The 27,843-nt window shown below is 39.5% G+C and overlaps 1 protein-coding gene across 1 annotated transcript in view; it reads right to left on the bottom strand.

Moving 5' to 3' along the window:
* LOC137258026 (genetic suppressor element 1-like) overlaps positions 1-27,297 on the bottom strand; it is an 87,362-nt gene extending 60,065 nt beyond the window's left edge. Inside the window, exons 1-2 of the mRNA XM_067795562.1 lie at positions 24,797-27,297; positions 8,369-8,465 (exon numbers count right to left, since the gene is read on the bottom strand). Coding sequence (XP_067651663.1) covers positions 8,369-8,465; positions 24,797-26,884 — 2,185 coding nt within the window. The 5' untranslated portion in view covers positions 26,885-27,297. The remainder of the gene's footprint in view (positions 1-8,368; positions 8,466-24,796) is intronic.
* Between the last annotated feature and the right edge of the window lie 546 nt (positions 27,298-27,843).

Below are 27,843 nucleotides of genomic sequence, written 5' to 3'. Positions count from 1 at the left end.
AGATAAAACCTGATATCAAGAGTGAAAACATAATGACATTTCAAAAAGAATCCCAGTGATAAGCCTTTTTCATCCTTAACTAATCCTGACCTTCTCGCACATAAAGCCTAGATTTCACACTTTCGTCTGAAATGTCCCAAGCTCTTCAAGAAATTTAGATTTTTTTCAAACTCACAACAGAACATTGATACTTCAAACATGTCAAAATGTACAAAAGCTTTAAATTTCAACAAATGTGATCAACTTTTTCTCATAAGAGAGAATCTTCCCAAACACTGGGTTTTTAAATCATATCAGAAAACTATATACTTTCTCATTTCAACACTTGGGACAAATTAGCTAAAGGGCCATGTGTTGTAATTAGATAGAGGCAGACTCTAACATACAATCAATCGACATTATCCTACAGCAGGAAATGTCACTGTCAGGAAAAAAAACTCTTGCTATCAACTCAAGCCGTGGCAGCAAGATCCTGGTGGATGAGGATACAATATTAATGTATAGCGATCACGCCGGTGTGAGGCACTGGTTCACTGGATCAGTTCACTACATGGCACAACATTGATCTATTCACAACATTTATTTGCTACATGTAAAAATAGTCTTTACATTTCACACACGGTTGGCCAACCATGGCTAAGGAGAGGGATGTGCAGTTGCATTTGGTCTTAGGGTAATTGACGTCATTATAGTGCATTCAGACTGCCTTTCACTGCCTCCTGTCTGTTTGAGATAGTGCAATGACAACCTTCTGTCACTGAGCATGTCAGACAATGTTACATCATGAAGGGCTGCTGGGGCATCTATCTCCACACTACAGTCTGTGCTAGACTCACTGCAGCCTCAATAGACTCACTACAGCCTTACTAGACTCAATGTAGCCTCACAAAACTCAGCATAGCCTCACAAAGCTCACTGAAGCCTCATTAGACTTACTACAGCCTCTTTAGACTTACTACAGCCTCTTTAGACTCACACCATCGTCACTAGACTCACTCCAGCCTCATTAGACTCACTAGGCTCACTACAGTCTCAAAAGCCTCACTAGACTCACTGCAGCTTCATTAGACTCACTTGCTAGACTTGCTTCAGTCTCATAAGACTGAATACAGCCTCACTACAACCACAATAGACCCACCACAGCCTCATCCGACTCACTCACTAGACTCACTACAGTCTAATAAGGCTCACTACTGCCTCATTAGACTTGCTACAGCCTCACAACTTCACTAGAAACATTACAGCCTCATCCGACTCACTACAGTCTCCTAAGACTCGATACAGCATCACTAGACTCACCACCTCACAAAACTCTCCACAGCCTCATTAGAGACTCACTCCTAGACTCACTACATCATCACAAGACTGACTACAGCAGGGTTCAAAATTATTAGTGCCATGGTACCGATGGCATGGCTGAAATTGAAATGGCATGGTTAAATTCTTACCAGTGTGCCCTTATAGCATGCTTGATTGGTGTGCGAAAAAGCAAGCATGTTTTCAATGTTATTATGTCATATGATTTCAAGTGACATTATGAACAATGATAAAGTGTACAGGTCCCACAGCCAGTTAATCAATGTCTTGCCACAGTTTGAGGACAGTAAATATACCAAAATACATACCTGGCATTGTTTTATAACTCATGATTTATTAGTGAATGTTACAATTCAATTACAACTCTTACATTCATTTCAAGTCAAGTCATGTTTTGAAGTTCAGTTTAACAGACCATGAATTTATTGCACACCTGAAATTGAAATGGCACACTTAAATTATCAAAACAGTGCCCATGAGGCACTCTTCTAAAAACTTTATTTCAATCCCTGCTACAGCCTCATTAGACTTGCAACAGCCTCACTACAACCTCATTAGACTTACTACAGCCTCATTAGAATCTCACAAAACCCACTACAACCTCATTAAACTTACTACAGCCTCACCAGGATCTCACTAAACCCACTACAGCCTCATTAGACTTACTACAGCCTCACCAGGATCTCACTAAACCCACTACAGCATCATTAGACTTACTACAGCCTCACCAGGATCTCACTAAACCCACTACAGCCTCATTAGAATCTCACAAAACCCACAACCTCATTAGACTTACTACAGCCTCACCAGAATCTCACTAAACCCACTACAGCCTCATTAGACTTGCTACAGCCTCACCAGGATCTCACTAAACCCACTACAGCCTCATTAGACTTGCTACAGCCTCACCAGGATCTCACTAAACCCACTACAGCCTCATTAGACTTGCTACAGCCTCACCTGGATCTCACTAAACCCACTACAGCATCATTAGAATCTCACTAAACCCACTACAGCATCATTTGACTTACTATAGCTTCACTAGCCTCACTTGTGTTTTACTGAATAGACTCACTAAAACCCTCGCAAGACTCACTAAAAACCTCACTAGATTCACTACAGCCTCACTAGACTAACTATAACATCATTAAACTCACAAAAGTGTCATTAACTTGCTACAGAGTCAGTGACTAAATAATGCGTCACCACCTCACTGCAGACTCAATCACCAGCTTCAGTAGGTTGGTTGTATGCCTTTATTCAACATCTGTCACAAATATTCACAAATGATTTCCCAAACACTGAGAACATAACGTCCAACAATGAATAATTTCATCCCCACAATAATATATAGTGGGTATGGTGAACAAAAACTGCAAGTTTGATTGGGACAACTTCAACTGCATCATACATTCAGATGATACATCATAGGTCCTGGATTCAATTACAGAATCTGCTGTAGTTCTCAACAAGCCTATGTTTATTAATGAACTGATACATACTGTAATCAGACACTATCTCAATTGTCAACCACATCTGTGGATAACCCTCCCTCTATTGTTGCCCAGTGATGCAAGAAAGTTGTTTCAAACCAACATCCCACTATCCATCTGACAGTTGGTCATGGGAGGCATATTGAACCAACATCCCACCATTGGTCTGTCTGACTGTTGGTCAAGGGAGGCATCTCTTACCAACATACCACCACTGGTCTGAAGGTTGGTCAAGGGGGCATCTCTTACCAACATCCCACCATTGGTCTGACTGTTGGTCAAGAGAGGTATCTACAACCAGCATCCAAGAGACAATGAAGCCTCCACCATATCAATGTCCTGTGATTCATGGTCATCTGGCATACTGGACTCAATGAATAAATACTGAAGCATCTGTTCCACATCATGAATAGCTTAAAACCTCACACTACCTATCAGCAAATCATTGCAAATGTGTTGAAATATATATAAAATGATTCAATAAGTTCAGTACAGCCAAGGACCAGCAATTGTTAATAAATCTAATTCTTTGATTATGGGAAAACAGCTCATCACCTTTGTAAAAGCACATCACACACAGAGATCCTAACTACGAACACATATCACGCACGCACGCACGCACGCACGCACGCACGCACGCACGCACGCACGCACGCGCATACACATAGGTGAACTCACACACAGAGAGCAAGGACTCTGTCCAGAGCTGAAAGATTAATGTCAGATACTAATGGCTTCATTATGATAACTTATTGCAAATGCGTTTGTTCATTTCCACTCATTATTCCTTGTTATACATACTTCATGGTAAGGAGGTGGGAGATAACAGGTTTTAACACAGCTTTGCAGAGCTTGTAACCCCAAGAGCTTGAGATGCTTGGGTCTAGGGGCATGTGCTCCAGCCAGGTCCAAGTCCCCATAAAGCCTAAGCATAATTGTAAATTCGCTTTTCAGAAAAGCCACTTAAGAAAATGTTTTAAGACTTATTTCTGTGATTTCAAGTGGTCCATTTTTTTCATTTTCATATAAACCCAAATTGCCATCCGAGTTTTGTAGTTTTGTTTAGAAAGCATTGGGTGAGTACTAAAAGTCTCAAGGACATGAGAATTAGCAGGTATGGTTCTGACCAGTACCATATGGTTATATGATGTTTCAATTATAGACACATACTCAGTGAGGTGTTATCTGACTGGTTTCAACATTGCTTTGTATGCGAGTTATGTTGTACCAACAGCTTCTTAATCTTCAAGCATGAGGAAAGTCTGCAAAGATGCAGAGGTTGCCACACTCACCCTGCAGTCTGGTTAACAACTCATCACAAATGAAAATCCAACTACAAATACCCTTCAACCACTGTATTTTCCATGTAATTTTATTGTTGTGTTACCATGGAAACCAAAATATTTCTAACATGTTTAAAAAACCATTTTATCACTTTCATTACAATAAAGTATTTAACTCTTTCAACACCAGTCAACCAGAGGTGTATAATGCCATGACATAGACTTCCCAGAGACTCTGAGGTCAAAGATGAAGCCTGTGTTTATCAAGCAAAATATCTGCTCATAAATCATTATTTGCTACTACAAATCATACAACACTTGAAAGGTCTATTCTTACTGCTTACAAATATGAAAGTTATTTTTTATCATATTCATGTAATATGACTACAACTTAAATAAGTTAATTTTTAATGAAAATGCAGGTTTACACATTTTTATGTCCAGGAAAACCATGAACGAAGCAAAAACTGGGGCTATTTTCCCCCCATTTGTAACATGTCATGATATCCCCTTTCCCTTTTCTTACACGTTTTCATTTTTACACTTTCAAAAAATTATTATTAAAGATTTCTGGCATTATATGTATGGTCATGTATTTTCCGACATCAGTGGCATTCCGCTTGGTAACCTGATACAACAGAGTGAAATACCTCCATTTTTCGATGCTTCGTATGAATAACACGTGAGGCAATTCATTTGATGGTAGGTATTGTTTGAAAGCTTTGAACATCAACAATATCACTGTACCCCTGCCAAGAGTATTTTCATAGTTGTAAGAAGCAATTTCATTTCATTAAGATTGGTTTCTAATGATGCTTTTTCGCCTCAGTATGCTATAAGAATCATGATTGGACAAAATCAGACACATGACCTAAGTCAGCCAATCAGATAACAGCAATGGATTCTGTCCTCGTAAACAGAAACCTGTAGATTCAAACAAAAGCTTTAAGTAAAATCATGCTATTCTGAACGTGTTACTCAAAAAAAAAAAAAAAAAAATCACTGCATATACATATATTAGTGAACTTAGGGGACTTATCGTTTCATCTGATTGGATTTTCGGGGGGGCATTCATTTTGTCAGCTGTTTTGTACATGGACAAAAGCTGTTGATATCACCCTTGATTCGCAGGAGAGGTCATGTGTTTTGTACATAGAATGTGTGGGGGGAGGGCCTATTTGTTTTGTCCCAAGTATTGAAGGGGGAGCTACCAGATTTGTACAGAAAAAATATAAAAATCCTCATCGCCCTCCCCTAGTGATAAATTATGAACGGTCCCTAAACATTGTTAATTTGCTCACTGAGAACTCTGATGTGGACCTGTTGTCAAAGCATGTGCGTGAGAATAGTTTTTTTCAACAACATTGCAAAAAATAGTTTATAATTCTAATCCTGTCGATAAGATATGGCCATTTTTAAATGTAATAAGGCATTATAAAGAGTGACAGATTTGATAAATAAATCATATGTTAGCTAAGTTCCTAAAATTATATATCATTTTGATGTGACAACTTCCTGGCCTACAGTGTCTGGGAACTGGCGACGTCTTGGCCAATTTTTCAGCCTACGGTGTTGAGTGGGTTAAACACCATCTTGAAATATGAAGTATGATGACTTTGTGTTTGAAGTATGGCACATATTACAATGCTCAATGCAGAAGACTAAAACTACAACATCACATAAAAATCAAATATTTGAAATCCAAAATAAAAATTGTGAGAATGTCAATCTTTCGAAAAGAAGTAACAATAGCATGTAACCCAAGCCCAAATTACTTGATCCATGATCACGTAAATATGTCTAGATTATATGAAAGAAACATGGAGCCTGCTGACAGCAGCTGCAGAGTAGAAAGCTTGACGCTACCTATATATTGATTTCCACATAACTGCAACATGTTTGTATCATGTTATCATGCAGCCTACCGGCTGATGCAGTGTTGTATGGTAGCTACCGCAGACAAGAGTCACCACATTCCAGGCCCGCAATAGGTCAAATGGCTCCTTCACAAACAAGTGAAAACTCAGATACATTCAAATAACAGGTACACACTGGAACACACATACAGGACACATATTGTACACTGACTGTCTCACAGCACACATTTTGCCTACTGACTGTATCACAGCACAAACACTACCTTCTGTCAAAGAGCACACATTTTGTCCACTGACTGTATCACAGTACAGACATTGCCCACTGTCTCATTGCACACACATTGCCTACTGTCTCACAGCAAACACATTGCCCACTGACTTTCTCACAGCACACATATTGCCTACTGACTGTTTCACAGCTCACACATTGCCTGCTGACTGTCTCACAGCACACACATTGCCCACGTTTATGATGGGCGATTCCACTGGACATAACGTGTATGATGGTCAAAGTCTAGTGGTTGGAGTGTTTGCACATCATGCTGAGGACCCAGGTTTGAGTCCAACAGCACACACACTGCCCACCGACTGTCTGAGAGCACACATATAACCCACTGACTGTCTCACAGCACAACAAAGCATACCAACTGTCTAACACCACACACACTGCCCATGTTTATGATGGGCGATTCCTTGGACTTCATATTTGTATAAAGGTTGTGGTCTAGAGGTTGGAGTGTTCGCTCATCATGCCGAGGACCCTGGTTCGAGTTCCCAAATGGGTACAATATGTATATTCTGGTGCCCTCCACTGTGATATTGCTGGAATATTGCTAAAAGCAGTATAAAACTAAACTAAAATTAAACTCACTCCCGATTCCACCAGACTTTACATACCTTCATAATAGGAGTCACAAATAAAGGACATAAATAGTTTTTAACGCTTTATAAGATGAAATATATCTATGATCATTTGTACAATCACATCATACTGAAAAAAGGCCTCCTTACATTTGTACCACTGAGGTTGTCTCTCATAAATTGAAACTGCCACACTAATTCCTGCATGAACAAGGTGACAAGATTCGAGCAAATCATGAAAATGTGCTGACCACTGTTAAAAATTTACATAATTCCAACTGAACAAAACTCATTTGTTGGCAAAAAATTGTGTGAGAGGGGGGAGAATGTGTAGACACCACAGGTTAACAACTCGTCATGTGAAAACACCTACACGGTGAATTGGTATCTCAAGCTACGTCAACATGTTTCCTGGATTACTGAGCTACACATCTGGAGGTACTGCAGGTAACGGATGAACGTGCCAATGAGAACAGGGCCTGACATGGAACATCCCAGCGCTGCCACAAGATTTACCAAATTATCCCCATATGTATTTTCCTATGAGGTCATGTGGGGAAAGAATCAACTGAAGGGAGGTAACCCTTCTTTCCTGAACATTACCAACTATTTGAAGCAGCTTAAAATGCCCATGAAGGAGCCTAAGGAATGATCCAAGTCTCATTACATGATGAGTGACACTAGCCAACAGTTATCTCCAACTTAATCTATCTATTCAGTTTACACTAAGTTTCAATCCTTAGACCAGCAATGATCTATTATCTATTGTCTGACACTAGTCCATCTCCTTTAGAATGATGTGCAAGAAGGTACCATCCTCCTCTTGCCAAAACTAAATATCTTCAAGACTATAAACCTTATAAACAAGTAGTTAGCAAGAAATGTATCATACAGAGTTCACAGAACAAACATTTTAGCTGAATCTTCCTCCATCCAGCAATTTCTAGAAGTAGCCCTTACAGCATCCACAGCAGTGTCCATGGCAGTGCCATAATAACAGCAATAACAATATTCTTGTAACAGCAGTGAACTGGTCAGTTAAGTATTTGGAGTGGCTTCACGACCTCAAAAAGGTTGTCATTGATATTTTCATAAAGAAAACAAAACAAATGAATCACATACAAATGAACCCTCCCTCCCCAAAGACTCCAAGGGACTCCATTGTCATGGACTATGCCGTTGCCCTCCAAGAAACTCCCTCCTCGTGGACTTTGTCCTCCCTCCCAAAGACTCCAAGGGACTTCCTTGTTGTCGACTATGTCCTCCCCCACACATGACTCCAAGGGACTTCCCTTGTTGTTGACTATGTCCTCCCTCCCAAATACTCCAAGGGACTTCCTTGTTGCGGACTGAGTCCTCCCTCCCCATGACTCCAAGGGACTTGTTTGTTGTGGACTATGTCCTCCCTCCCCATGACTCAAAGGGACGTCCTAGTTGTGGACTAAGTCCTCCCTCTACAAGACTCCAAGGGACTTCCCTGTTGTGGACCCAGTACAGGTCTGGAGGTGGCTGAATGGTGCAAACACTTGTCACTTACCGTCCCCTTGCCGGCTATTGTCAGGATTAGTGTTGTTGCTGTCATCGTCACAGCTCATCAAAGTCGCATACCCTCTCAAGTCACTCCCAGTGGCATCCTTTAGAAGAAAACAAGGAAGAAACATTAGAAACACTGTGCATGCAAGGGGAGGTTACACATGACGTATGATTGGTAGTTCCTATCATGTCCTGACCACAGGGTTGGCACTGTTGTATAGTACTAATGCTAAATGGGCCAGTATGGTTTTATATTGACCAAAATACTAAAGTTATTATTACACAAAGACCATTCTTTTTACTAGAAACTGAGACAAGTACCAAAAATCTGAAAAGAGCAAAAGGCACCACTTCAAAATCTGTCACACATATCTGCCCAGTTTTGCTGAAAGATATTGAGCTGCTTTTGAGTTGTGCTCTGGAAACAAAGGTCACCCCTCCCTTTTAAGACTAAATCCAAATCGTTTCCATGGAAACCTAGAAAAATAAAAATGCCAAAAATCTGTAAATAGCAAAAGGCAACACTTTGGGATCTGCCTTGCATATCTGTCAAGTTTTGCTGTAAGATATTGAACGGTTTTCGAGTGGTGCTCCTGAAACAGTAGGACAATAGACAGACAAGGCATTGACTATAAGCTGAGCTATGACTATGGCTAGAAGCTGAGACAAGTAGCAACAGAATAAAGCCTTGCATTTGTGTCCTGATGATATATATGGGTATTGATACAACCTGTGCCAAATATATCAGTTGTGTTATTGTCATCTTACACAAACTGTTGACAATGATATAGTTTTGATTTACGGAAGAAGTGCTGCAGATACTAAACAATCTGACGATTAGTCCAACAAACTGAATGTACGACAGTCAAGTGTCATCAATCCAACATTGTCTGTTGCACAGCAAATTTTTGGATTAACTAGGATTTCACACTAAATAAATGACAATAAACAGGAAGACAAAGTCATCAATATCCCCTGCAATGGCAAAATACTCTTCATGAATATGTCTACTAGTTATGAAGATGTCAAATGTTTTGGCAAAGTGGAAGGAGAGCATTGAAAATATTTTATTCAGCATTCCAAAACTACCAAAAGGCACCAGTATACCACATGATCTATCAACGTGCCAAGTTTGGTTGAGAAATAGTGAACGGTTTTGAAGTTCGGCTCAGGGAAAAGAGCACATCCATCAAATTCAGTAAAAGTCGAAATTGTTGCCATGGAAACACAAAAATATTTTAATAATAATAATTCCAACCCAACTAAAAGGCATCAACACACCACCAGACCTATCAATCTGTGAAGTTTGGTGAAGAAATATGGAATGGTTTTGAAGTTCTGCTCTGGTAAAGACAAATGTACCATGAGAACCCACAAAATATGTTGTGGATAATTATGTTTATTTAATTTGGTACCAACTAAAGCGTCAGACAAATGGAGTTTGGATTAACAAGACTTGCCTGTACTTGCTGTACATGTACAAACTTTGTAACTCATCCTCTTATCATTGAAAATGCAAAATAGAATGACACCTTTATTCATTCTAAATCATCCATAAATCTGGCTTTTCTTATGTTCTAAAATAAATCATATTTGGAAAACTGTTATTGTGTATAATTCACGCATAATCATGTTGCCACTCACCAATGAATAGTACGGTGCAGTACTATCAGAATAATGACTCAAGACAATGCTGGCTCTCTACAGTTGGTTTAGAAAAGTCGGAAGGAATAGTTTGCACTTGGTGGCACTATAGATAGTAACAACAGTTTGCATATGGTGGCACTATAGACAGTAGGAATAGTTTGCACTTACTGGTACTATAGATAGTAACAACAATTTGCATATGGTGGCACTATAGATAGTAACACCAGTTTGAACTTGGTGGTACTATAGACAGTAGGAATAGTTTGCTTGTAGTGACCTTATAGATAGTAAAAATAGTTTTCATGTGGTGACACTATAGACAGTAGGAATAGTTTGCACTTGGTTGCACTATAGATAGTAAAAATAGTTAGCATGTAGTGGCAACATTGATAGTAACAAGAAAAAATTGTGTCCAGGGACATGGATGCCCCGCTGAGTGTGCTCTGGTGATTAATTTCTATAAAACAATTTCAATGAACATCTATGCAACTACGGGTAAACACATATAAGATGATCCACGACCTGACAAATGACCCCAATTTGCATTCTTGGGAACGCCCCACAGAACGATCCACTTGAAACAAGAGGGAGACAGATTGTCTGATAAATATTGAGAAGTTCATTCCCACCCCCACCCCCCCCCCCGTGCTTTTCACGCATGAATTGTTATAGCACACTCGATTTGGGAACAGGTACAATCCCAATGAATTGAATCAACACAATATACTGAGCAAATATAATATGTTTAGGACCACCGATCCATTTTACGAAACAAATGACATTTTCCTGGGTTTTTTTTAACAAACTTGTTGAATATCTAAAATGCTTGTCAATGCCCCAATCATCTATTTGTCTTTGTATTAACTAAAGGTTAGCGTGGAATATCAGTATCTTATGCCTGAAATTGCAGTCTTATCATTCGAAGGAATATGCGGTGTTGTTTTAATGGGTAAAGTTGACTTTTCGTCTGCTAAATATTAAATAGATAACAACTACATATAGTTAATTGTGTTTCATTTAACTTTTTAATATGTTAAAGGTTATCTGTTACTGAATGGTGGTGGCTAAATCAGAGTGGCACCTGAAATTTATATAACCGGTTGCAGAGAAATGGTTAGTATTCAAACAATATTTCCGAATTTCTGTCATATTTTTATTATGGTCACCAAAATTGTGTACAGAAAACTGAAAATACCTTTTGACATTGATGAGTCAGTGAGAAATATCTTTGTACACAAATTTGCCGGCTTGGGGATTACTCAGTACCAGACTCAGTAGATTTATCAGGGACTAAAAAAATATAAAATACAGACAATTCACCAAAGATTACTCTTTTTTTTCATGACAAAGTATGGGAACAGCAAAAACCTGATATAGTATGTGTCAGTTGTTATACAAGACACAAAAATGCTGGAAAATTAGGCGGCCTTACTGATTTATGCTTTAATTATCACTCTCTGAATCAGACTCGGTGTCTGAATCACTAGCAAGTCCTAAGTCAATCACTAGTCTGTCAATTTCCCTTTCTACTGCGATTTCGTCAGTAACCATCTTCAATTGTTTTAACATGTTTACAACATTCCAACCATTCTTTTGCACCGATTGCAGATATCCTTTCATTTATGGCAACTCTTAAGGAACTTTTGGTGAACTGCAAGTTTTGTGAAAGCGACATAATTTTTCACATTTGCCCAAATTAACTCAATCGGGTTTAGTTCTGCATGGTATGGAGGGAGACGTATGACATCATGACCATGTTGCTTCAACATCGTGTCTACTCTGTAGACTGGGCCCGATTTGTTGGATTTTGCAAGAAACAATAGTTCGGCTGTAAGCATTTTCTCATCAAATGAGTTATTGTGCCTTTGTAGCCACGCTTTTATGTCATCTTTTCAGTTGGCAGTTGGGGGATGTTTGTCCACTTGCTTGCTATGATCAGAGACCATATAATAATAATATTATATGGTCTCTGCTATGATATGGTGCATTATCCATAACGATGACAGAATGCAGTGGAAGGTTTGGGATCAACTTTTCCTGGAGCCATTTGGAAAAATTATCAAAGTTCATCTCGTCATGATAGTCTGCTGATTTGAGTTTGGAATCAAAAACAAGCAAAGCATTTGGAACAAAACCGTTTTTACCCCCTGCATGAACCACAATAAGCCGAGGTCCGGTGCCAGACGTAGGTTGAACCCCATTTATTATGACTTCACCCTCAAGTTGCCAACATTCTGGGACAATGTGGTGTACATGCGACCACATTTCATCGATAAAGATGACTGTTTGATTTTCTTCTCTGTATTTCTTTATTGCACGCAAGTATTGCAAATGCTTGGAAACAATGTCTTTACGTTCCATTAAAAGTTTACGGTTTGACTGCGTTTTTCGCCACCTAAACCCCATGTCTTTGAGATTTTTTCGAAAACTTTCCTTAGAACCCTTGTAGTTCAAATGGTACTTTGCCATATCATACATCGTATCCAGAGTGGGTAGTTGTTTTTTTTACGCTATATAAACTTTGTTAAAATTGACGGACTGCACACCGGTCGAAATCATCAAGTTTGTAACTGCAAGTTTTGGGTTTGAGCAACTTGGTGGGACTGATAAATGTAGGTCCACTCGCACTCCTACCACCTTCTGCCTTAATGCGTTTTGAAGTTGCCATTGAGAGTCCAGTAGCAAGGCTACTTTGTAAAAGAGAATCTGCTTTGGTTGCACAATTTTTGTCCATATACATGATAACACTGTATGCTATCTCCCTTGCCTGAGAATGAATTATTTGCCCATGTTTTCCTAACTTGGACATTTTTTACTACAACTGAAATCTGTTTAACAGTATTGAGACAGGTGTAAAAGTAGCGAGACAGGTGTTAATCAGTAGCGGTGTTGATTTCATGTCACAGTTAGCATGTATTGCATGTGCATAATCGTCAAGCTACCTGTAGCAGCCAAGTGTACTCGCCCAATTCGTTGTACCGCCTCTCTTGTCACAAATGCGTTTAGTGCGCAGGATCATCTAATATGTGTCTAGCAGTACGAGATGCATACCTTTTGAGTCCCCATGAAAAACATGTATAATCTTAATCAATTCTGCTGAGCAGTGCTTGTGGAGAAGTGGATAGACTTAATCCCCTATCACACTAACATCAGCAAGAAATTCCACAAACTTAAACCAAATTCAAAAGTCTCTAAACGTACAAAATACTATAAAATACAAAAACAAAATATGACATGCATGCCTGTAGAGTCTCCATTAAAGGCATATGTAAGCTAAGTGAGTTTTCTGCCGTGGTTTTTGAGGAGAAGTGGATAAAGTAAACCCCTTGTTATACGGGATGAACAGGATGAATAGAGTTCAAACCAGGGTTCAAAATTAACGCTTTGAGGTAACAAATTTGCTATTCAAAATACTATTTTGCAACATGAAAAAAACCCACACATTAGCAACAATTTGCTACCTGATATTTTTTAGAGAAATTGCTTATGTACATCAATTAGCCACCATTTTCAAAGGAAATATCTCCACTTGTGCACTTTCGATAATGCTATTTTAATTTCCAAAAAATGCTCATAGTAGTTTTTCTTGGTCCCCTACACATCACAGTAATCGCATAATTGTGACGGACAACCAGTCAACTCAGTGCCCATGTGCAGAAGTATAACATTACTGCTTCATATGTTTGATAATGAACATAAAGTGGATAGAGTACATTCCCTGTTTCAAAAGTACGGACGGACACAGAGGGTAGCCCTATATGCCCCCAGCCACATATGGGTGGGTAGGGGTGGGTGGTGGGGGCATAAGAATAGTTTGCATATGGTGGCACTATACATCATAGATGGTAGTAACAGTTTGCACTTGGTATCACTGTAGATAGTAAGAATAACTTACATGTGCTGGCACTGCAGATAGTGGGAATGGTTTACACCTGTTGTCGCTATATAAAGTAATAACAGTTTGTACTTGGTGGCACTGTAGATAGTAAGAATAACTTACATGTGCTGGCACTGCAGATAGTAGGAGTGGTTTACACCTGTTGTCGCTATATAAAGTAATAACAGTTTGTACTTGGTGGCACTGTAGATAGTAAGAATAACTTACATGTGCTGGCACTGCAGAGAGTAGGAATGGTTTACACCTGTTGTCGCTATATAAAGTAATAACAGTTTGTACTTGGTGGCACTGTAGATAGTAGGAATAACTTACATGTGCTGGCACTACAGATAGAGTTCTGCTCCAGAAAAGACAAATGTGCATGGATGGACAGATAAGGTGCACTTAATATCCTCGGCAAAAACATGTTGCAGGGGATAAAAATAGTTTCCATGTGGTGGCGCTATAGATAGTAGGAATGGTTTACACCTGTTGGCACTATAGATAGTGATACCAGTTTGTACTTGGTGGCACTATAGATAGTAACACCAGTTTGTACTTGGTGGCACTGTAGAAAATAGGAATAACTTACATGTGGGGGCACTATAAATAGAAGGCATAGTTTGCACCTTGTGACACCATAGATGGTACATAGTTTGAATGTGATGGCACTATAACTGATAGGAATGTTTTTTACATTGTATCACTGTTGATAGTTGGAGTTAGTAGTCTAGTTTGTTAGTAGTCTGTTAGGAACACAAAGGGATTCATCATGAGAACCTATCGGTTCACCTCAGAGTTTAAAACTTTGACACCCATCACCTAAAGATATGGCTTGTACAAGACCCTTTCATGTCTTGTCCCATGCTTCATTTAAACCGAAGGAAATCAAACCTCTGACATGATAACCACTGGGATACCCTTCCTGGCCCACATCATGTTCAGTACAGGATAGTCTGTGGTCCCATGCTAAGAATTCTTAACCTTAGATAAGAACCTGATAACTGCCAATTTCCAACATTAGACTTTTGGAATAATGATAGGAACATAAGGGCAGTGACAGAAACCTTGAAATCTTCAGGCTTTACTTTGAACACTGTACCTGGTACAATTGAATGTTTTTGTTCATTCTAAAAATGAAACATCCATATTAACAACTAGACATTGGAAACAAACATCTCCTGGCATTCTTTGTTACTGCCAGAATACAATTGCTTCTTATGCCTGTTTTGCCCAGCATGGGAAACTTGTTTTAAGATACCTCTGATACAGCTACGAGATAACTCATGGTGGCAAATTTGAGCAGCCAATGATACACCAAGCATACTCATTGTGGCAGTCAACGTGTTAAAACGAAAACCTTTTTAGGTTGTAGATACCTTAAGAAGCATTCTTTGATATCTCTGAGAACTGTTCGAGTCTATCCTTTCTAGACAAAGGGTCTAATCAGCTTCACATCATAACTAGGTCAAATTGGATCTGATAAATTTACTCAAAATGAGCAGAAATTTAACACAAAAGATTTCGCCCCAAATGACCACACAAGCCAATTTTCACACATTTCACCCAAAAACTCCCACTATATATTCCATTTCAAAACGTCTCAAAATAATTCTGTTAACCCCTATTTAGATGTTCCATTGTTCTAAGCATCTGCCCATAAGGCGTGCATGAGTTTTCTCCCTTGAAGCAGGTCATGACTCCATTATGTTGGGGCATGAATAATACTGTCTTTGACATGCTTTCTAAACGAGCCAGAAATAGCTAGCTGGGCCCAGCGTAAACTGGTTTTCCTGCCAACCCGTTTCTTTTCTTATCAGCAATTCTCTTTGTGCCCATCTGCCAGTCAGCCCCCTGACTGCTCAAGCAAGGATGCAAGAGAAGGCTGCTGGCTGTGCCTGTCTCTCTACTTAGCACTTGGGACATTCACTTCACAAGACTGGTAGAGGAATGAATTCTTTCGCAGCTACATGACAAATTCAAATTGAATATTAGGTGCAGTACTACCCTTTAGATTCAAAATAATTAGACCTTATGGCAAAAAAAAAATGAAAGTGAAACTGATTGAGTAGCCCGTTATGATAATCACTTTGGGTTGGGTGAAAACACACATATTCTTGTTAGATAATCACAACAACAGCATGGTGGACCCTGCACAACATCTACAGCATGGTGAACCCTGCACAACATCTACAGCATGGTGAACCCTGCACAACATTGACAGCATGGTGAACCCTGCACAACATTGACAGCATGGTGAACGCGGCACAACAACAGCATGGTGAACCCTGCACAACAGCATGGTGAACCCTGTACAATATCAACAGCATGGTGAACTCTGCACAACATCAACAGCATGTTGGACCCTGCACAACATCTACAGCATGGTGAACCCTGCACAACATTGACAACATGGTGAACGCAGCACAACAGCATGGTGAACCCTGCACAACATTGACAGCATGGTGAACGCGGCACAACATTAACAGCATGGTGAAACCTGTAAAACATCAATAGCATGGTGAACCCTGTAAAACAACAACAGCATGGTGAACCCTGCACAACATCAACAGCATGGTGAAACCTGTACAACATCAACAGCATGGTGAACCCTGCACAACATCAACAGCATGGTGAACCCTGCACAACATCAACAGCATGGTGAACCCTGCACAACATCAACAGCATGGTGAACCCTGCACAATATCAACAGCATGGTGAACCCTGCACAACATCAACAGCATGGTGAACCCTGCACAACATCAACAACATGGTGAACCCTGCACAACATCAACAACATGGTGAACCCTGCACAACATCAACAGCATGGTGAACCCTGCACAACATCAACAGCATGGTGAACCCTGCACAACATCAACAGCATGGTGAACCCTGCACAACATCAACAGCATGGTGAACCCTGCACAACATCAACAACATGGTGAACCCTGCACAACATCAACAGCATGGTGAACCCTGCACAACATCAACAGCATGGTGAACCCTGCACAACATCAACAGCATGGTGAAACCAACAGGTTGGCAATCCCTTGTGAAGATAATGGTGAAACAGTACACCCTTACCACAGTACGGTACATTGCGATACAAGGCCTTCAGTTAGATCCGTTTCAGTTTGGTATATGTGACATGATCATAATGCAGAAAATTGAAAAGCGCCAAGCATAGAAACATAACCTTAATTTTTGTTATTTTGAATATAGAAAACTATCATTTTATGACAAGATAGCAGACCTAAAGTATCAATGGATACTTGGAACGCACAGCTGTGTGGTAGAATGGCAAGTAACCAAGTATGATTATAAGCAGAGCTCCAGATAATATATGTATTTGCATATTTTACTCAATAAAAATCACATTTACTCATTTAATTACAAATATGGGAGTACAAAATACTAATAAAAATCACCTAAAACCCAATAGCTCCATAATACCTTGCGTACTTTACTCAATAAAATAAATTGGCTTGCGTATGATAATTTGTTGTGGTGCCCAAACTCTATAATGTTAGCAAACATTAAGTGATGATTATATATACATATATTATTATTATATACTATTATAGTAGTCACATGATTTCCATATTGAGTGTTTGAAAATGGCTATTTGGCAATACAAGAATTACTAAAAACTTATAAAAGGCCTTAAAAGGCCTATTGAGAAGCATTTATATTTATGTATTTAATAGTGCTAATTGCCCAATAAGGATAAGAAACTCTGTATTAAAGTACTCAAACTAGTGGGAGTACACAAAGTCTGTCTGTCAAGTCACCGATCACTTCCTATCTTACATGCCACTTTGATTGTTAAAACAAAATGTGGGCAGTTAACTGTGACATATGACTTTGAGTCAGTAACATGGGTCTTGGGGTCAGTGTATGATGAGGCAGAAATCAGTTCATGATTACAGGTTTTGCCAAAGGGAACTTCGCAATGGGCCATTTTTAGGATTTTTAGCTATTTCCTGAATTTTGAATGGGTCACCGCCCCTGTATCAATAGCAAACTTCCAAATTTTAATGGGCAATTTTTCATTCTAATGTGCAAATTGGCCCATGGCCCCAGCCTTTCCCAATGCCTGTGATTATTGGGAATAATCTGAAATCACTACAGGCGTAAAAAGGGGACCCTCAGGAGCATGTAGAGGAAGTGGTACACATATAAAATGAGGTGATGCCATTTCACACACATTTTCTCCAATGTCACTATAAACAGTTTTAATGGATGAAAATGGGATTATATTAAATTAAATTAAATCGAGGAAGATCATTCTACTATGCTTTTTCAGACACACAACACAATGGTGAACTTCTGCAGCATATAACACAATGATGGACCTGTGGAGTATACAACACAATGATGAACTTGAGAAGCACTGAACAAATTGATGACCTTGAGAAGCACGGAACGTTGATTAACTTGAGAAACATACAACACAATGATGGACTTAAAGGTCACATGCAACCAAAAAATCAAACATAATTAAAACACATTTATCACTTATTCATGACATATAATATACATTGCTGCTTTTAAAAAATCCCAATAAACCCAATTATAAGCGCACAATTGCGATTCAAAAGTGCAATATTTTGTACTTGGGCTTACTTCCCCCCCGAAACGAATCCCTCGGGAGACCGAACCCAGTCATAGCGGGTGGATATGCACTCAAGTGTAACGATGGCTTCCGATTGGCTGGTTCATTTGCTGATATGGTGAGAGTTCATTGTGTGTACAGAAAGATGATCTGTTTGATGGGAATTTTAGAAGTATAGCCAGTCACAAGAAAGTAAGATTCTTTATGGATAACAACTTCTTTTTGTGTACTTGATGCGTCGTTTCAGTATGGATTCATATACTGTTGTCAAACAAAATCATATACACGAAAAGAAGTCGTTATCCATGAAGAATGTATATAAGAGGTGTTGGGTTTGGAAAATACACGTTCTCTGAATTTGCGCTTGATCCAATAAAAAATCATGTCAGTAGAAATGGTAAACTACTGCGTGGCTGGAATCTGTCATTCATCCAAGTACAAAGCAGGACTTGAAACTGACAAGAGTTTGCACCAGTTTCTGTCAGATCCACTCATCCGAAAAAAATGAATGTAGTTTGTTTGCAACCCACAGACATAAAAACATGTCATGTGCATCACACGTGCCTAATTACATAATGTGGCAGACACGGGACTCGGGTGCACGAGTCATAAATCAACTTATTTTCTTTATGTTGTATAGCCTGATAGGTATTAAGTTCAAACTGCACGTGGTCAATGATTGAAGTTGTGTATTGCATGTTGTCTTTAGCAGGCAGGCAGACAGACATATAGGTGTGAATATACCAGACACTGAGCTTTCTCTGTGACAGAGACTGCTTACCACAATCAACAAGTTGTTTTACGTAACGAGTAGATTATTTACTTGTTTGTGTACACAACCAAGATTAGACTACTGCTCACGACCTCAGACGATGGGCATGCATACTGTTTCAAGCTCCGCGAACCTATATACTGCGCATGCGTTATGGACGCAGCGCAGCACAGCTGTTGAAACCAGTTTTCCCCCCAGCGCTGGGGGGAATTTAGTGAAACGTTTGAACTCCGATCTTGTGGGCTTTTTATTCATCGCGGGTTTTTTTCAACTTTATAGGTTGAATTGGCATTTTTTATGATTTGTTTCGGTAAGTGCATACCGAAAGGTACCAGAATCTGCAAAGTTGTATTTTACGTTGCATGTGACCTTTAAGTAGTATAGAAGACAATGATGAACTAAACAAGTATACAACACAATGATGAACTTGAGAAGCATACTACAAAATCTTTAACTTCAGAAGCATACAACGCAATGATGGACCTGTGAAGTATACAACACAATGATGAACCTGTGAAGTATACAACACAATCATTAACTTGAGACGTATGCAACACAATGATGGACCTGTGAAGTATATAACACAATCATTAACTTGAGACGTATGCAACACAATGATGAACTTGAGAAGCATACTACAAAATCTTCCACTTCAGAAGCATACAACCAAATGATGGACCTGTGAAGTATACAACAAAATGATGGACCTGTGAAGTATACAACGCATTGATGAACTTGAGAAGCATATTTAATTTATTTTAAAACACTTTTGGACCTCTGAAGCATACAAAACAATGATGAGCTTCAGATATCTACTAAATAATGATGGGTCTATGAAGCACACAACACAATGATGAACTTCAGAAGCATACAACACACCGATGAACTTCAGAAGTATATAATGGTGATTCTGTAAGGGAGACAACACAATGATGGACCTGTACAAAACATTCATAGACTTATGAAGCATACAACACAATAATGAAACCGAGTGGCATATAAAACAATGATGAACTTTAGATGCATGTAAGATAATGCTGATCGTGTAGGCATACAACACAACACACACAGACAGACACAGTAATTAATTTTCAAATAGTAAAGTTTGTGATCTTTTGTAAATTCAACTGTAGTGATACAATATAGTTTTTGACAAAGCATTTTATGAGAAATCATAAGAAATCCTAGATTATGTACATTAAATGTCTTATTATCTACTAAAGTATTATGGCCTCTACATCTCTGCTTTTGATTTGGATAGTACTTCTCCTCTCTGTTGACAGTCAGCAGTTTTGTAAACTTTGCAAGCTTTGCCATGGTTGAAGGAATGGATTATGGACTGACTACATAACGGGAAATCTCGTTGCTAGGCAATTCTGCATCAGATCATAATGGCTTCATTTGAATATCTAAACTTAATAACCACTCGGAATGTGTTGTGTTGTCATTAGTCTTCTCTCACAGCGATATCTGTAACTGCATCACATTCATAGAAAACTTCAAGTTTTAAGTTCTTACTGAAGTCACATGCGGTAAACAATGGTGCTAGTCTTTCACATAGGTCTAAACTGTGATGGATGTTAGAACATTGTGAACATGCAGAAAGCCGTTTAAGGCAAATTAGATGGAGACTATAGGAGTGTCAATAATATCATTGGTTCCTCAGGCCATTGCAAACAAAAATCATTTGGTATGAAATCACAAACACATTTCAAGAAAGAATTAAGATACTATTAATTTGATAGAAAAAGCTCGACATTGTGAAAAAACTATGCTTAATGACTTTGGAAAGAAAGGGACCATGTATCAAAACTTAACTAATGAAGAAATATGATATATTCAGCATGCATTGGTGTGAATGAAAGAACTATTATTATTAACATGATTAAGTTAGTTACCCTCTTTTATTTATTCATTACGTTTATTTTTTTATTTATTTATATATTTTCTTATTTAAGTTGTTAATTTATTCATCAATCATATGTTGGGTTTATCTGTGATAACTAGCTGCATGGGGAACAACCACAAACATGCAATGGTTCTCATATGTTGGTTTTATCTATGCTAACAAACTGCCTGGGAAAACACAACCACAAACCAGTGAATACATCTAATGGAATGGTTAATGAGTTCTGCACCAATAATAATGAGGTAAAAAGACAAATGAATGGAAACTATTCCTATTTGTACTTCAAACTCTTAGCGTTCATAGGATAATCTGTAAGAAGTGTTGACTCAATTCAAGAAAAAAGTAAGAATGTTTTTATTCAAAACCATTTAAAGCCAATGACCAGTGAATGAAATAGCGTCTCTAGCTGCTTGCAAGTTGCCTTCAACTGTGGGCCTTCAACTTTATGTTATAGCCAGGCCTGTGAGCCCATGCATTTTCCATGGGTATATATTTTACCATGTCATTGACTACATGTGATATTTTGAAAATAGTTTACAATTGTGTTAGCTAGACGACGTCTGTATGTATAGTTCATGATCAGTCAAAACGTAACTTCCACAGATCAGCCTACCCATTTATCTAACACTAAACATGATTGGTCTAAAGAATTCTTTCAGTGACCGAATTGTTTTTGTTCAATTTACTGTTGCACATGTATACTCTTCACAAGGAGAGTTACAAATTCCTTGTGCTAATTGCATGAAGAACATGCAGAGACCATTCTTGCCAAAGATACTTTGCCTGTTTGTCTAATCCAGATGGCAGTGACACTAAATGAATCAATAAGTATTGGTAAGGACCACTAAGTTATACTTGGTAAAATTTGCGTTTGCAAAAGTTTCAGTTTACTGAACTTTAAGTAATTCTTTGATAACAGTATTTTAACACGTTACCTCAGTTTCCTGGTTTTAATACAGGGCTGGTTACATGTTGACAGGGCCAGCAACATTTTTCAGTTACCAGCCTGGAGGGTTTCTTCGGGGTTTTTTTTAGGAGTTTCCTACACTGCAATGACTCAGGAATCTTTGCAAATTTAAGAATAGTTTTCTCCTTACATTAGTTACAATAAATAGAACAGAAATCTTTGACAATTACATGTAAATATAAAACATTATCTCAAAATCATACATCCATGCATCAAATAGACAACTTGCATACATAACAAACAGAAAAGTAACAGGAAATAACCAACTACTTTATCATTATGTCATTCACTTCTGAAGAAAATATATCTATTTCTTTGTTTGAGTGGCATATTTTAGAAGTTGGAAGTCAAATAGAATAAGAGTATATGGATGACAACTTCTGTTCTAGTATTAAAGAAGTTGTCATCCATATACACTTATTCTACTAAAAGCTATTTCTTGATGCACATTAAGATAAATTCATCTCTTCAGATAATAGCTTGAAATTATTTACTGACTGCTGCTACATAGAAGAAATATTGCTGAGCACAACAAAGTCAGCCGTGTTTTCTTCCTGCCACAACATGTACACAAAGTGATTGTATATACTCTCTCCAGACAAACCCACCACTGTCTCCTCATTATTCCCAAGCCATCTGTCATATTCCATGCTATCGCATCACGTAAGAATAACCTGATATGGCACCTGTCAGAAATGATTACATTTCTTTGATCATGAACATTTTGATCTTGACTGATCATGAACAATCTGTTTAATGATCTCATTTCATCCAGCATCACTGATGAATCATGTTGCCTCAGACTAAGGATTGAACTATTTATCCTTTTTTGTGTCAATGGTGACAAGTGAATAAAAGGCCATTAACCTCACTGTAACATACAAGAACAAATTGTTTCATAATCAGAAGTAAGAATGAGGAGTAAGTGATTACTTGATGCAAGCAATTGTAAATACAGTGGAAGCTGTCTAATCCGTCACTCATTGGGACTGAAGAAAGTATCCGTTTTAGACAATGTGCTAGATTGTACAGCTGATGATATATGTATAAGCCACGGAGGGAACTTAGATTTTATGCCAGTGTTGGTCGACAGCTTGCTGGATTAGACAGATGCTGGTGTTGACAGGTTCCACTGTATAACTAACACTGCTTACATCATAGGACTCTGTTAGTTTTCATACTGTGGCACAGCAGCAATGGGTGCCATTAGTGATATACTTTCTTCCTCCTTGACGGGGGGGGGGGGGGGGGGGGGGAGAATATTTCCTAGGGATTCAAAATCCCACCACCCAATGCCCCTGACAAGTCAATTTTCATTTCAGGCAATCAAATAATGGTATCTCACTTGCCCGTGGGCTACTATATAATTTCAACTTATGGTTTCAAACTGCAAATAAACTCTGATTTCATTTCATATCTATTCTACATAGCTCTTAAAATGACTTTTTAATACATAGTCCACTAAACATTAACAACAAAGGCCATGGTGATTTATTCTTCCATCATCATGATTATGTCATGTAATCAGGGCAAGTGGAAAACTAGTCAGGACTAGTTACTTTCTAGTTACTTGCCCTGAATTTAAGTGCAAATTAGGGGGTCAGGTTATTGATGAGCTCAGCTTATTTACGGTAGTACACAAAGATTCTGAATGTAATAGCAGGGGCAGCAACTCCAAACTTGTATTGCATCAGTCACATGCAAAAAGAATAAACAACTGCTATGACGGCAATAAATTCCAGGCCTTTTCTAGACTTTTAAAGTCGTTTTCCAGGCTTTTTAAGGCAAAATGCTCAAATTCCATGCTTTCTGAAGATAGTATAAACCCTGGAGTGTTTGCCGGTTGACATTGCTGGTCTGACCTTTGGGGGTCTGGAGGTTGCTGATATAGAGGGTGCTGGTCTGAGGGTTGGGGGTCTGGACATTGCTACTCTGAGGGTTGGTGGTCTGGAAGTTTCTGGTCTGAAGGTTGGGGCTGGACATAGCAGGTCTGAGGGTGACATTGCAAATCTGATGGTTGGGGGTGACACTGCAAATCTGACGGTTGGACATTGTTTGTTGAGTTTGTGGTCTGGAGGTTGGTGGTGTAAGGGTTGGGGCTGGCCATAGGTCTGAAGGTTGGGGGCTGGACATTACAGGTCTGATTGTGTTTGTAGTCTGGAGGGTGTTGGTCTGAAGATTGGGGGTTTGGAGGTTGTTGGCCTGAGGGTTGGGGTCTAGAGGTTGCTGGTCTGAGGTTGGGGACTGGACACTGCAGGTCTGAGGGTTGTAGGCAGGATATTGCTGGTTTGAGGTCTGGGAGGTCTGAAGGTTGTTGGTTGTGGATACAGAGCTGGTCTGACTCTGAGGGCTGGAGGGTCTGGAGGCCACTGGTTAGGGTGTGAGCCTTTCATTTTTTTTAAACTTAAGGCTCCCAAAGACACTGCAACTAGTCACTTTCTCATTAATTTTTGTCATATATCCATGACGTCACATTTATGTACAGTCTGATAGTGTTTCAATCACCATATATATTACCTCCATGTTTGGAACCATTTTGAGTGCAATTTATACTGAATTCTTTTCCATCATGTCTTCAAGATCAATGCCATCAATTTCTTTAAAAAAAAACTGACATAGCTACAGCAAAGATTGACAGCTCCTACCTGATCCCGCGAATCACTGCTATTCTCCTCAATGACCTGTGGCTGATGAGGCTGCTGAATCCAGTTGTACTTTCGGTGGTCGTCAGGGACGCCCATCCTTTCATTCTCTGCAAACTGATGGCGAAGACTGAAGGCACAAGAGCTACATGCACCGATCTCCTCCCCACTACTGAACACCAGGGCACGAGACGGGGCTTTGTGTTCCTTCAGGAAAGGAAACTTGTGAACTTCCAGGGTTCTCATTGCTTTCCTTGCAACTGTGGTTCCACAAACAAAGCATATAAAGTCCTGAACTGAATATTTCCTCACCCAGCGCTTGTGGTCCTCTGGATCTTTAGATTCCTCAAATTCTTTCCACTGAGTATTGAGTGAGCAGAAGCAGTATGAGCAGGCTATGACAGTTCCATCTTCGGTGTTGAGTTCGGCTCCTGGTGCCGGATCTCGACTGGCCAGAAATGGGAAGAAGGGTGCTGATTGACTGTTGGGTGTCTTGGCTTCATGCCGCATTGGATAAGAGCATAAAGTGCGTGCTTTGGTAATGAGACATTTTTCTCCACAGATAAAACATACCTTTTTCGGTATTGAAGTTGCTTGTTGTAACGGATGGGGAATTGATGCTCCTGATGATGATGGCTTAGTTTCAGTGAGCTGACGATGATGCTCAAGAACTTTGGCAGCTAATGCATTGTTGACACTGTTGGAGATGGTAGATGTCACAGATGAACCCTGCCCTTCGACCGCTTCTGTCTTCACCATTGGCTGAGCAATGGCCAAGAGTCCTTGGGCACTGCCAGGCAGGGATGAAGGAAGGGGACTTTTGCTGATCTGGATGTTCAGTGGTTGAGTAACATCAGACCCATCAGACGGGGGCTTGGGATGAGGTTTCTCAGACTCCTTACTATGATGTGGTTTATCAGGAAGTGGTACTGTATATGACCCACTGACTGGCAATAATGAGTATCTTCTCTGAATTAAAGGAATCTTTTTGGCTTCATAATGACACCACTGGCTTTGGAGATTATGATGACAGTTTTGGCAAACTAGGACGGTTCCATCAGGGTTCAAGGGACGTGATCCATGCGGCCGTCTAAGTTCTCTTATAAAGGGAAAATACATAACAAGTTTATTTTCTTGGGATGGAATAGTGTATAGAGGTCTAATGGACTTTATGGGATAAGACTGGCCACACAGGTAACATGTCTCCGCATCAGATGTTTTTTCCTTCTCATAAGATTCGCGCATTTCACGTGCACTAAGGGACTTAGTTGTCATGTGATCATCACCCACACTATACATTCTTGCACTAGGGGGCACCCCAGCCCTCTCATACGATAGCCACTGTTGAAACAATGCTGCAAAGCAATGTTCACATAACTGCACAAGTCCCTGGCTACTTATTGATGATGCACCCCTTGGAGGGACAATCTTTTCAAGAAATGGAAAATAGGGCTCACTTCCAGCCTGTCTGATTGCTGATGCAAGCTTACAATTTGATATCTGCTTTTCTTTCCCACATGTAAAACAGGTGAAAGAATCTCTAACAACATGACGTTGGCTGTGGCCTGCTCGTGCCATGTCAGTCACAACTTTGGTAGGTCCAACTGACAGGTCAAGTGCTCCATCGGGTGCTTGGTGAACAGTGTGGTGACTTCGAGGGGGGTCCCTGGGGTGATGGTTGCTGGAAATTAAATATCCATCTCGAGAGTAAGAGGGTCTCTCGGGTGATGAAGAAGTATTATAAGAGTCACTGGTTGTCTGATATTGTAAACCCATTACTTGAGCCATATATTCCCCTTGCAGTTTCATTTCAGCGCCAGTAAAATGACCATTGTCAGCTCTCTTCAGCCAGTACAGTCTTTTGATGGCGGGAGTTTTGCTTCTCTCATACGCTTCCCATTGCTGTGTTAGAAAAGCATAGCACACTCTACAGCTGTCTACGAGACCATCTGGGCCTGGCAGACGGGAACCTTTGGGCGGATCATGGTGCTCCAGAAAAGGGAAGTAGGGTCCTTTGTCTCTCGACTTGATATGAATAGAGAGTTCGGCGCCCACACTGCCGCACACAAAACACACAGTCCGTGATGGCATTGTCCAAACTTTAGCACACGAAAACCTCCAGATCAAAGCACAAACAAAACGTAAACGTATGAGCGTATCATCATCTAGAGGTCGATAAACACAAAAAAAGTTGTTGAAATGTCTGTCATGTCTCACAAATAAAGAGGGATGCCCATGAGTCACTCCGAGTTCTCACGGCATTGTTTGAGAAAAGACGTTTTCAAAAGTGGGTCTCGAATCATTCAGTTACTACTGCGATCACAAACCTCACATAATGGTAAAAATCCACCATGATCGAAAATTCAGCTAATTAAATCCTACAGGCAATTCTCCTGTCTGCTTGTAGATTACGGGTTGCCAAATGTCCAAACTCCAAACTTATATCGAGGGAATTCCCTGCACCTCTCTAGGTCGCCATGTTAGAACATCTGTCTTAGTCGTCCCATAATGCTTAGCGTTATCCGGAATGGGGCTCCCCTATCGGACTAAAGTCTATTTCAACATTTGGTGTACAGAGGGGTGTTGGGTGTATTCACAATATTCACAAGACGTTTTTGGGATGTATGCTTCCCACTCGTTATCAATATACTGGCTCTCGAAAGTTATCCACGGGTAACTGTTATCAGTATCAGGCGTGCGCAGTTCCGATATTTTTTCCTACGGTTTCAGTGTTTACGAATAGTGTCTGACCCTCTGACAAATCTGGCAGATTTGTCAACGGTCAGACAGACGTCCCCAACCTGCTGACCCCAGTGTCTGACTGAATATATCACAATGACTTTTACTGAAATTGTTATTTGTGGCATGTGACACTTGTTCACTGTTTATAAATTTATGTTTATAATGCTTGTCATTATATAATGTTAAGAATTTCAATGTCAATTATGAGAAATGTTAAATCTGAAATGTCTGTGGGTCCTGTGAATTTTCAGTGGGTCAGACAGACATCTGAAACTTTACAGGACTCAATGTCCTGTTACTTTGAAACA

Source organism: Haliotis asinina, chromosome 12 (genome assembly GCF_037392515.1).
Source record: "Haliotis asinina isolate JCU_RB_2024 chromosome 12, JCU_Hal_asi_v2, whole genome shotgun sequence".
Classification (NCBI taxonomy): Eukaryota; Metazoa; Mollusca; class Gastropoda; order Lepetellida; family Haliotidae; genus Haliotis; species Haliotis asinina.
The sequence above is the reverse complement of the archived record's forward strand: the minus strand, read 5'-3'. Positions and strand labels throughout refer to the sequence as shown.